Raw genomic sequence first — 12,919 nt, forward strand, 5'->3', positions numbered from 1 at the left:
TCCTGAAACAAAAACGCCCCCAGGGGCCCAAAACCGGCCCCCACCCTTGCGGCGCACCAGGGGATTACCCGGTGCCCGCTATGGCCAGTCCGGCCCTGATCGGCAATACAGGATTTGCACACACTCCAAACTAAGTTTGCAAACTTCACACTCTCTGCTCCATGCACAAGCACTTTTAACACTGCTACCTGCTCTGGAGCCACTATAATTATGCAGCAGTGAGGGACAAAATGATGCCGCAATGTTGACTAAATTATGCAACAAAAAAAAAGGCTGCTTCGTAATGCAATATATTTTCTTAATAGTTAGACATTTTTACACATGTTAAGTCTCTGCAAACAATCTGCCTCATTAGTATCAGTATAACATACAAATGCAGCAGTGAGAAAGGTGATCAGTCAACCTTTGCAAAGGGCCGTCCACTTTGCAGCAACTCAAGTCACGTTTTTTAGTAACTTTTTATCCGTTTGAGGTACAAAAATTATTATTTAAAACTGCAAGATTATGCAGTGGATGATGTATTATGTGAGAAATATGGCAGAGCCATAATTATATAGAAAACATTTGCAAACTAGGATATTTTGCCATTCATGTTTTAACTGCTCTTGTGGAAGAAGGGAGGAGAAGTGCTAATGAGAGAAACTGCATGGCTTGGAGACAAATGGCTTGTGATTCCACTTTTAGGCGTATTTGGGACATTGTGTGATTGGAAATATATTCTACTTTGTGAATGTATTTAAATGCCAATAACTCCTATTAAACCTTAAATAATCAAGTGTATCCATTGGTTGATTTAAATAACAGTAAGCTGTAACTGGTCGGTGAAATGCCAAATACTAAAAATTGGGATGATTGGCACATTCTGGCCACACCTCTGACTCTGCCCACTGATCCAATCCTTGGGTTATCCCCGCCCTCTGAGTATTCGCCCACAGATCCTCTACATTTTTATCCCCCACTTCGACCACTTGGTACAATCATGGACTTGAAACAGTGCAGCAAGGAATTGTATATCTACTCTGTGGGGTGAGGAATTGCAAACTCCAAAAGTTTTGCTCTTCATCACCCTGGGATTACGCTCTCTTGCGCACATTCCGTCTCTCTCCTTTTCCCCTCTCTCTCTCTCTCTCTCTCTCTCTCTCTCCCCTTCCTTCACTGCCTCTCTCCCTCACTCTAGTCCTCTCCACTTTCTCATGTTCTCATCCTTTCTTTATCTCGCACTTTCTCTCTCCATCTCTGTATCCTCTCCCTGTGTCTCTTTTTTGCTCTTTGTGGCATTGTCTAAAGCACATACACTCGTCTTTCTCAGTTTATCTGTTTCCTCCACCCACCCCGAAACTCTTGCCTTTTCTTTCCTATCAAGTACTGTTTGAACGACGCAAGAAAAATATGATACCTTTATTTAAGGTGTTAAGAATATCATAACATTTACATCCAGAATGTCAGATTAGAAATATTTTTTGCTTTAAGGGCAATAAAAAGTTTTATTTAAATCTATATCCCTAGAAAACATTACAATTTCTAATATTGAAAAGTCTTTTCTCTTAATGGAAATTAAATGTTAATGTTTCTGATCAAAGCATGCATTTTCAACATGTGCTTTTTAATCGACGTGTGTAATTTTTAGCTCCATTTAGCTTCAGAGCCGTGTGGGTGCAATATAGCCTTATAGCCCGCCATAGAGGGCTATACCGGCTATTAAAGGCCCTCTCCAGCGTTAAAGGCCCCGAGCCGTTTATGACAGCCTGCTGTAAATCGTATAGACAACTTGTCCCCAAATGGAGCTAATCACCCGGGATACTGACCCTTATTACTTAAAAACTTGCCACAGACAGTCTTAAAGCTCTCCCTGCAATGCCCCTTGACCGGTCTTGATGTTCTGCTTGCTCAGTAAAAAGACAATGATTCAAACAGCTAAACATGTCAACGCTGACTCGGTAACTACGGGGCATGTGTTTGCCAAGGACAACTGTCTGGTTTCTCAGGAGAGGAACAGTAACTCATTTGCCTGGCCAGTTTTGCATGATTTTCTTGTCTGATTGGCACTTCTTAGTGCCGCCTGTTGGGTACTGTTTTGAGACAATTTCTTAAGATTAGGTGTCTGGGGAAGAAGTATCCCCTGTGTCCAATAACTCTTTTTATGGTATATAATCTATCTTCTGCAGATTCGTCACCACTCCCCCTTCTCTCCTTTTGAGGTTGGGTCAGTACTAGAAAGGTTCCATTGTAGGTTCGGGTTGATACTTACATCTGTCTAGTTTCCCCCTCCTTAGGCTTTGGTTGGCCGCCAGAAAAAACAAGCATTGGCATAGCCAGAAGGTCTCGCCTTTGGAACCTTATAAGTGTTTAGCCATGCAACAGCAGTTGATGTTGATGCACCAAGGATATTGTGCTGCATAACTAAATACTTATAAGGTCCCAAAAGTGAGACCTAGTGGCTATGCCAATGCTTGTTATAACTAGTGCTGTAGTCACATAGTAAAACCTGGCCAAAGTCGATTTTGCACTAACTGCCCCCATCTTGGCTCACATTAAAGCACATGCAGAGTGGATCACCCCTATGGGTAAAAGGTGCAAGGAAGACAAAGTACAATGATAACCCATTTACCATATAGTTAGGGGGTCTGCAATTTGTTTCCACTGCCAATGTTTCGCAAAGTTCTAGATTTTTGCTATTTTTGAGTCTCACAAAAATTCACAGGTTGCCCATGCAAAGCTTTTCTCAGTTCAGGGAGATCATTTTAATCAAACTGCAAAATAATTGGTAGCTCAGCTGGAATCTCTAACATAACCCAGCCACGCTAAACAATGCATGCAGACTATATCCTGCACAAGTAATACCCTTTAGAAGCTTTGCCATGCAAACACAAATTTTGCAGAGTTGTTGTCTGCAAGTTTTCATTTGCAGAGCTTTTCTAATGCTCAGCAGTACACTGAGTAAGCAAAAAACACCAATTAGATATATGCAAGATAAATTGTCTCAAAAGTTACAATTTTAACTCACATGAGACAAAGGGAAAATCTTTGCGCCCCAACAGGTTAGTTGAAGCTGGTGGCCCCTGCAACAGGTCGCAAGACCTGGTCTTAGACAGAGCGGTCTATACAATGGCGACAGAAAATGGAGGCACAAAGTAGGGACAATGAACCCCGAGGTTCCTCTAAGGGTCACGGCCTTTCCTGGTGCTGGGCATAGTGTAGGTGTACCTTCTGTTGTGGTGGTTGCCTACAAAGTGCTCTTGGTTGTTTCAAAGCACTCCTTGTCAGTAGGCTCTTCCGTGTGAATGAGGGAACATGTGTGATTTTGCTTGCATGTGTAGTGCTTTTGGAACTCTAAGATAGCATCAAAGCACTTATGGGGGGAAGGAGAAGAGACAGATGGAAGGAACCTTATGTTATACAAGGTCAGTTGATGCCTAAGGCCATTTCAAAGAACTGAATGACAACAGAAACAAGGAAAGGGTATCATGATGCTATGTTGGTAACTGTTTAGCACCTAGGCAGAGTGCCCCAATGTCAATATTCATTATCTTGTTACGCCGCACACTCCGAGCCAGATCACCCTCTAAGTGGACACAGTAAGAGGGGAATGATATGGCAAGCATACCATTAGACTCCTCCCGTGCCTTCCTAACGGGTCTTCTCCCATCCAACTCTTCTCAGGCCCCTTTACGCCATGTACAGCAACATGCAACTCAAATCCCTGGTCCAACATAGGACCTTCTGTGCAGGGTGGCCAGACGATCCAGATTCACCAGGAAAGTCCTGGATTTTAGCCATCTGCCTCAGCTAATTTCAGTCAAATTTGGCACATGCCCCACTTTTCAGAAACGTTTGAATGAAAACAGAGGGATGCAACTGTCATGTGTCCAGTGCAGAATAAGCAGGGACACTGGAAGGGGTGGACCAAATTATAAAGCAGAGTTGACTAAATAATGTGTCAAGAAAAGGCAAAATATTTGGCATATTGAGCCGCATTTTTGTCTGTATTAATACATTGTTTTGTCTAGTTTTATATAAATACACAAGGTAACACTGTCTGGGCAAAGGTTCCACCTCGTTAGTAACAGTTTTACGCTCGATACAGCAATGGGCAATTGAAAGATGACTAAAAACCCTTTTTGGGTTAAATATGCAAATTATCCAGCACATGATGGATTATGTGGCAAACACTGCAAATCTAGAACTATGCTGAAAACGCTGGGGCCGCATAATCCCATAATCCCAATGGCCCTGAGAATACATATCAACCTTTCGCAAAAAACAATTCAGTTAACACAGAAGATACTGCGTGTAGAAGAGAAGCTGCATTTTATTCCTCTTGACGCCTTTAATGAAATCATCCTGTGACCCCCCCCATCCCCCCCAAATCTTAATCCTACTTTAAGACTTCTGGAATACCAGAGTTTTTCGGTTTCAACATCTGTTTATGCGGCCGCATGGCCACCTCTCGCATCTATTGGGAACTGTGTGGATTACAGTTTTGACAGCTAACCCTACTGTAGAACCTGGTCTCGGACCCCTTTCTCGCGAATCAACTTCTACTGAGTCCCCGGGCAGATGTTCAAGGTGACAGATAGAACAGCTGGACACGGCTACACTGATGTTTAATACCGAAGACTGCACAGCTGTACACGACCACACCTTGCCTTCAGAGTTAGTTCATTAGATACATTCTGTCCTCTCATCACATAAATTCGCTACGAGATAGATTGAGATAGCAAAGTGCTTGTTTCTCAAGCTCGCTAAATAAAAACAAGCATTTGCAATGCAATAGGTCTCGCATTTGCGAGAGTTTAAGCTATTGGCATTGTAAATGACAATGCCTTTTATTTATATGTTTTGATAATTAACACATAAATAAGAGGCATTGTCATGTACAATATCAATAGCTCAAACTCTTGTAAATACAAGACCTATGCAAAGAAGCGTCCGCCATTGTCCCGGGCTGCTAAGAAGTGTGAATGTTGCAGTAGAGCAGGTCGTACCTGCAGCAGGAGAAACAACGTAAAGAAAATAGTGCTTACAGACTAAAAAAGACTTACTGTGTAACAACCGAAGTAAAAGGGCCAGTCCACATGGGAGGTTTTGAATGAAGACAAGGCGGTACCAAGGAGGGACTAACAAGCCTATTAAGAAATCAGAAGCCAGCATTTATGAAGGACAATGACACAAGCCAATGACAAATATGGGCGGAGAGTGGGCGCGTTTCTATTCCATACTCCAATGCAACATGTTTCGCAGCGCATGCGCTGCCCAGGCTCGACCTAAAAAGCCAAGAAAACGTGAAAAGGAGGGGCAGCAGAAATTGTTAGAAAACCATTGCATTCCTCTATTTAAGATAGATGAGGAAAGCAAGATGTCTGTTCAACACACTTTCCATGGAATGTATTATATGCAGGTCTCTCTAACCCCTGCCTTCTTGTTTCTCCACAGATCTTGCACCATGAGCTGGTTCTGGTTCCTGCTGCTGGGCCTGGTCATCAACAATCTCCCACTGCAGACCGAGACGGCTTCCGCCTGCCCATCCGCCTGCACCTGTCTTGCTCCCCAGTGCCACGTCCTGTGCCAAAATGCCAGCCTGACCTCTGTACCCCCTGGCCTGCCCAAGGACACTCTGGAGCTCCACCTGGAGAACAACAATCTGACGCGACTGGTGGCCGGGGCCTTCCTTGGCCTGGTCCAGCTTAACGCTCTGCACCTGAGCTCCTGCGGACTGCGCCACCTCACTCCGGGGGCCTTCGAAGGCCTTAGCCACCTGGAGCACCTCCACCTGGAAGGGAACCAGCTTGAGAGCCTCGAGGAGGGGGTGTTGGGGAACCTAAGCAGCCTGCTGTATCTGCACCTCGAGAACAACCGCATTTCCTTACTGGGCCAAGGTGAGTCTAGAGGAGTGAACCTTCTGGAAGCACAGCAGTCAGCACAAAGGACAACTATTTTATCAATATGGGATCTTTACTGACATTTCCTAAATATACCTAAACATTGAATGTATTCACCTTTGTAGGAATGTCAGAACACTGTTTCAACCAGAACGCTTCACTTTAGGCTAGACAGGCTGAGCAAGCACTTTAGGCTAGACTGCACTTTAGGCTAGACAGGCTGATCGTGCACTTTAGGCTAGACTGCACTTTAGGCTAGACAGGCTGATCATGCACTTTAGGCTAGACTGCAATTTAGGCTAGACAGGCTGATCATGTACCCCAGAGTGCAAAGCAGTGGAAGTTGAGACATGTCATTTTTGTACTTTACACAGTAAAATGCCAGAATACTAGGCTGTTCTTTTTTTAATTGTATTTCTTTTTTTAGCTTTTGTACATACTACTGTCATTTTGTCAATTTTTGCTTATACCACCCAACCCTCCTTTGGGGTGTTATCTTTATCCGCTTCTGTGGTGATTTACCTCTGTCTCTTCAATTTTCGGACAGGATCAGCACATATTCACCGTTTGTGATGTGCCTTTTTGTTTGCAGCAAAGAGGAAATCCGAGAAGTAGCTATGTACCCTTTATACCATTAGTCAGAGAGAATCAGGCTCCAAGGCGATGTACACCCTTGAAGTGCCTCATCTGCAAATGCTCAAATTCTCCCCCAAATCCAATGACCGCCATCTCTCAACCAGCTCAATCTCCTTTGAGACCACATTAACCGCCCAGTTAAGGAAAGCGCTGAGAGTAGTGCCCAATTGTATCTGACTTGGGCCAGGCTCTTTCTTCTTTCACAGCCTCGAGTAAGACTCAAGAGGATCAGCTGCTTTTCCGCATTCTCAGACTTTCTTTGATTCCACCCGCATTGGTAGGTTCAAGCAATTCCCAGTGGCTGAAAGTAATTCAAGCATTCCATCTATCACCTTGTCGTTGTTGCAATTGACACTGTAAGTGCAATGGGTATGCCAGACGTGATTCCTGTGCTCACTGTGCCACTGGAACCCGGCCGATGAGCCCAAATCAGACCTAAACTGGTCCTGGATTGCTTGTGTTCTGGTTCAGGGAGGACGTGACCTGGCAAAACGGGCTAGACTGTTTCCATTGGAGCAGGGTCAATTCTGATTTGCATATGTTTGGGTCCACACTGGGGTGCATGGTAAGCGGAAAATGATAGACATAGATGCGACTTGGCTGAGACTAATTCAAGAATTCCATCCACCACCTTGTTGTTGTCATCATCATTCCAGAAATTCGAAATCAACAACAGGCGCTATCACGCAGAAAGATAAATCAAGGTCAGAGTCAAAGACACAGTTGGAGCACACCATTTTGCTCAACGTTTATGCTTTGCTCACTGTCAAGGAGCTCTAAGTCAAGAAGGAGAATAGTGCTCAAGCACTGTGCATCAGTGTATCCCTCATCGAGGACTTCAATGCCAAGCACATCTCATCTTCTTTGGATAGTCCTTTAAATAGGTGAATTTACAACTTGCTCCAACTAAAAGACCTCTGGCCCAAGTAGATAATAACAGGTATACCCCTTAAATGACTCCTAAGAATTAAAAAAGCTGCTCCAGAAAAGACCACTAGCAAAAATTTTACAAAAAGGGGATTCCCTCAAACAGAGCTCAGCTGGGAAATAAGACAACTGAAGTCAACCTGCATATCAATTATGGGTCACACCTGCTCTTTAGAGCTACCTCTGGTTCTCTGGAAAAATCTCACAGAAAGGGGATTTCCTCAAATAGAGATCAGCTGGGACATAAGACAACTGACGTCAACCTGCATATCAATTATGGATCATAGCTACTCTTTGGACCAACCTCTGGGTCCTCATGAGGTACATGTTTCTTGGTTTCTCCAACAATACTGCATTCCAGGTTTTCCTCAGTGGATGACACCTTTACTTGTCACAAAGTTCAGCCTACCATTCTTGATGAATCTGACCAGGACACCTCAGGTATTAAGATCCTGAAACAACTTTTAATACCTAAACGTAAGACACATTTGGATTTTGTCTCCAGGCTTAATGGGGTAGAACTATGGGTATGTTCCTCACTCCAGATAATACAAAGATGGTAATCCAATCTAATCAGAAATATAGGCCTCTTGGAATTTCCAGAGAGTCTTACAAAGGTCACTCTCTCAAGCAGCAGGCCGTCTACTCTGTGGGAGTTTCCTATTGCGTTATTCAAAACTTGCCCTCTCTTTGAGCAAAGACCCAAATCAGGCTTACAACACCTTTAATAGAAAACAGCGTTCTTGGTGGCCAGCACTTCAACACAGAGATATAAACTTTATGTACAGATGTACATTTCACAATATGCTATAGAAAGAAGGTGTGTGAACCCATCAATCTTTCCTCTAAAACATTTTTGGGAAATCCTTTCTCTGCAGCAGGAATGTCTCATGTCAATTGTGTTCTACAGCCAGCTATGCTTTTACGAAGACACAAATAAGTTATGAAGTCAAAATAATTGTTTGTTTATTGGTTGATTGCTTTATTTCGATATGCAAATATCATTTGTTTATTATGGTCCTATCTCTACAGATTGGCAGCATCCAAACCTTCCACAACTCATTTTACTGCATCTGACTAAGAACATGTAACGGGAATGCCCTAACTGCCGGACTGCCAACCTTCATTGGCAATTAACCTGTTCGCCCATTAGTGAGATTTGTCAACCAGATAACCAGAGGTCTACTTACTTTGCAAGTGTTCTGGGATCTCGCATATGCATTTAAGATTTTTTTAAATTCAGTTATCATTTGATGACACAGAGACATTATAGGACTGTACATCAAGGTAATGGAAAGCAAAGTGAGGGAAGACGATGCCAGTAGAACCCTAAGCTCTGGTGGGAATGGCAAAGGACTGAGAGAGAATACTATTCTCAGATTTGGAGGGGGTTGAGAGAGAAGTTAATGCCCAGGTCAGGAAAGGAGAGAGCAAACAGAGTAGGGCCTCAGGATCCAGAGAAAAGGGCATAAACAGTGTTCTGAGAGTGAAAAAAGGGAGAAGGGCAGGCTCCAATACCGAGCCGCTTCCCTCCAAGATCCTACCCGCAACTTTATCATCCTCAAAGTTAGATCCCAAGAACACACGGTCCTCTTGCCGTGGCCACTCTCCTCCTCCAGCCTATAACCCAGGACCTCTTACTGTCCTGCCCATCTTTTAGCCTCAGACCCTGCTCCAGTCCTCATTGGTCTACACTGCCCTTTACCATCATCTTGCTCTGACCCGGCTCTTTTGGACTTTTCCCTTTCTCTTGCAGATGCTTTCCAGTTCATGAACAAGTTGAGTGCCCTTTACCTCAGCCACAACCACCTGACCGAGCTCTCAGACCAGAGCCTGGATGGCCTATCGCAGCTCCGCTGGCTCTTCCTGGACAACAACCTTCTGTTCAACATCTCCGCCAATGCATTTTCAGGTCTCAAACAGTTACATAAGTTGAGCTTGGAAGCAAATAACTTGACCAGTATACCCAGGACCTTACGCCAGGCTAAATCACTACAGTTATTGCAACTCAGCAGAAACACCATCCAGAAGCTCAAACCCTTTGGCCGCAGGCTACGCTCCCTGACTGAGCTGTACCTGGATGAGGTGGGGCTGCAGGAGGTGAGTGCGTCATTCCTCATGGGAATGCGGAGACTGCGGATTCTCAGTCTGAAAGGCAACCTTCTGGAGTCCGTATCTCTTCCTCAGATCAGGGGGCAGACTGAGCTACGGTTGGGGGGCAACCCATTCTGCTGCGATTGTCAACTGCTCTGGCTCCGCGTCTACCTGCAGATGACTATGGCCAAGAGAAGCCAGGAAGATGTACTTTGCAGTACCCCCACGGCTCTAAGGGGGCAGCGCCTGCTCAGTGTGGAGGTAAGGTGTTCTCATCTAGCGGGGTTTGGGAGGGGTGTTGGAGGAGGGAGATGGGCATGAAGTACATTTATTCACCGGGTTTGGAAGTTAGTCAATTTGTGGATTCAACTGGGGCCTTGTTCTCATTCATACCATGCGTTTGAGTTCACTAGCACATGGGCTACCGTTCACCTCCCTGTTTACCTCTTGCGTGCCTTGTTAATAGCAGACATCTTTCTCTACCCCTCCATACCCCCCTGGGTAGTAATTTCACCTGTATGACGTCTGTCCTATCCAATCTTTCCAGCACTATTCCAGATCCCATTTCCATCATGTTCCACAGTTCAGACCTGTAAGCTGCACCAGATAATTTCCTCCCAAATTAATTAAAACATAACCAGCATTGGATGCTCTCACTCCGGTCCCATAACATTGGAAGCAATTGGCTCCATCTCATTTCTTCTAAACTATGCCTTCTCACTGCCACTTTGTCATTCTGTAGTCCCAAAGAAGCAAGTCGGATGGTGGAACCTTTCTTACCGGAGCACCTGACCACAATAGCCAAATTAGTATTATCCCTCTAAATACGAAAAAAGGGAGCAGTGTGCACACTGAAAACCACCCACCATCACAATGGCAGTTCTATACAGAACTTGAAATACAAATTGTAATTTTAAGCAAAGGTGCACCACAATAAAGAAATGTGCAAACTAAGGTCTCTAGTTTGTACACAAGAAATATCAAAGAGTACATATGGAACAATTTTTTTCAAAAAAGATTTTTCTTTATTCACTCCAAATGTCAAAGGACACAGCCGACGCGTTTCGTCCCTGAGGGGACTTCTTCAGGGCAAAGTTAATCGTTGAGGCTCCTTGGACACGAAGGTATGTTTATCAAAGATGCAAAGTTGCAAGAACGATGACTGGTTTGTATTCAGTCTCAGGATCTCTAGCTCAAATCCATAGGGTATGCAGATCAATTTATTATATAGGAAGTTGTTCTGTTATGAAAAGTAAGGGGACCCAAATTCTGTGGGAATAACATCCACAAGTCGATTTAAAAATTTGGATGCGCGTTTGTGCTGGAGCATCCAAAAAAACCAATTCGTGCAAGGATTGCACGAGTCAAGGATCGTGCTGAGCCCTTTATTAAGTGGCTCCAATCGGCAGTTCCTTTTTTAATTTGTAACACAGTACGTGGTGATTCGATTTCAGCGGCCGACTCGCCAACAACGGGATAATCCCAAATCGAGCGCGATCCCCTTCTTGTCTTGACCAGTTCGTATAGAGCCTTACTTTTCATAACAGAACAACTTCCTATATAATAAATTGATCTGCATACCCTCTGGATTTGAGCTAGAGATCCTGAGACTGAATACAAACCAGTCATCGTTCTTGCAACTTTGCATCTTTGATAAACATACCTTTGTGTCCAAGGAGCCTCAACGATTAACTTTGCCCTGAAGAAGTCCCCTCAGGGACGAAACGCGTCGGCTGTGTCCTTTGACATTTGGAGTGAATAAAGAAAAATCTTTTTTGAAAAAAATTGTTCCATATGTACTCTTTGATATTTCTTGTGTACAAACTAGAGACCTTAGTTTGCACATTTCTTTATTGTGGTGCACCTTTGCTTAAAATTACATTCTGTAGTCCCAGTTGATGTTCATAACACTGTGTTTTCGCACATTCCCTGGTTCATTCTTCCTGCTTTGTAGGTATGTATGGGGTATTTTTAAAGAGCAAATCTAGCCAAAAAGATTGCATAGGGCTGAACAGGGTCAATGGCAAGCGTGAAGTCAACGAGTGGTAGGAGTGGTAGGAGAAGTAGCTGGTTATTGAACTGTAACTGCATTTTGACCGTGTTCTTTAAGGACATGGGTCTTCAACTCTCCTAAAGTAGAGCAGCATTTGACCAGTCCTTAGGGATACAAGGACGTTGTTCCAGATCCTGGTGTATAGATGGAAAAGGCAGCTGCCTTGTTTTTCTATTTTTTACACATCTTAGTCTCCAGTCTGATGATGGCGGGTGTGCTAAAAGCCACCAAAGATGGTTATGTTCCCCGCAAGATAAGCAGGGATGCTGGTCATGATGGCTTTGTAAATGATGCAGTTAGTGTTGAAGATGGTGTGGGCTGGAAAGTCAAGCCAGTGGGGTTCTATCACGATGGGGGTGATAATGTGCAGAGGCAGGTAGGATGCCCTTAAGGGGTACCAATGTACAGCCTCGGAGTAACTGGAGCATGGTATTGCCACCATCCACCACCGTTCTTTCTTCCTCAAGCAAACTGTCTATCTGAGGGGGGATATTACTCAAGAATTACTAGTACAACCTCACCTCCTGCATCATGTCCCCTCACATCTTCACAGACTTCAATCTCTGAAACTTACCCTCACGCTACCCCAACATTTGTTAATGCTCTCAGTTGGGATGAATGCATCACACACACCTTCGTTTTCCATCCCCACTTTTGTAAATACTTCAACACCCTTTAAAGCTGCCTGTTAATCACTCTACCTCCTCCCTAGTGTATGAACAACCTGCCTTTCTCTTCTCCCCTCAGTGTTAAGTATTATCAGTAGGCTTTTACATGGCCAGTACTAACGTTTTCGACCGGCTCAACATCAACCAGAATCCCTTTTGTTTCTGTTCTGTCTTCTTTGCACATTCAGCACTGCTATCCTATTCTCCTCCCACTTTACATTATCCACCTATCTACCCTCAGGCCCTCATAATTCTTTGCCACCACTATATCTCAACCGCTCAATGCTCCAAAGAACATGAATAAAAATATGTCTCTAAACATTGCTGTCCCCCAAGCAGATGTGCATACAGCTCTTGCTTGGGCCATAACCTCCCCCAAAACTGTCTTTGTTACTTGCCTCCCCTGTTCTCCACTGTACCTTTCACTCTAGCTCATTCTTCCACCACCCTCCTTACAAATTTACTCCCATTCAGCTCATTTCTCAAGAAGTATTTACCGTAGAAGGTTATCTCAGTCATCGTTCCCACAATCATCATTGGGGACGGCCCCTTCTCCAAAAGTGACAAAAGAAAATGTATTACATCTTCACTCCAGCATCATTCTCTGCCCACCCCTTACTCTTTTTTTGCTCAACTTCAAATAAATTCCACCCATGCTTTCC

The 12,919-nt window shown here is 44.0% G+C and overlaps 1 protein-coding gene across 1 annotated transcript in view; it reads left to right on the forward strand.

The window, feature by feature from the left end:
* Window positions 1–12,919, forward strand: part of LOC147748647 (uncharacterized) — a 138,873-nt gene that overhangs the window by 36,334 nt on the left and 89,620 nt on the right. Inside the window, exons 2-3 of the mRNA XM_086936471.1 lie at window positions 5,434–5,876; window positions 9,199–9,797. Coding sequence (XP_086792597.1) covers window positions 5,434–5,876; window positions 9,199–9,797 — 1,042 coding nt within the window. The remainder of the gene's footprint in view (window positions 1–5,433; window positions 5,877–9,198; window positions 9,798–12,919) is intronic.

The sequence above is a fragment of the Lissotriton vulgaris genome, chromosome 1_1 (genome assembly GCF_964263255.1).
Source record: "Lissotriton vulgaris chromosome 1_1, aLisVul1.2, whole genome shotgun sequence".
Classification (NCBI taxonomy): Eukaryota; Metazoa; Chordata; class Amphibia; order Caudata; family Salamandridae; genus Lissotriton; species Lissotriton vulgaris.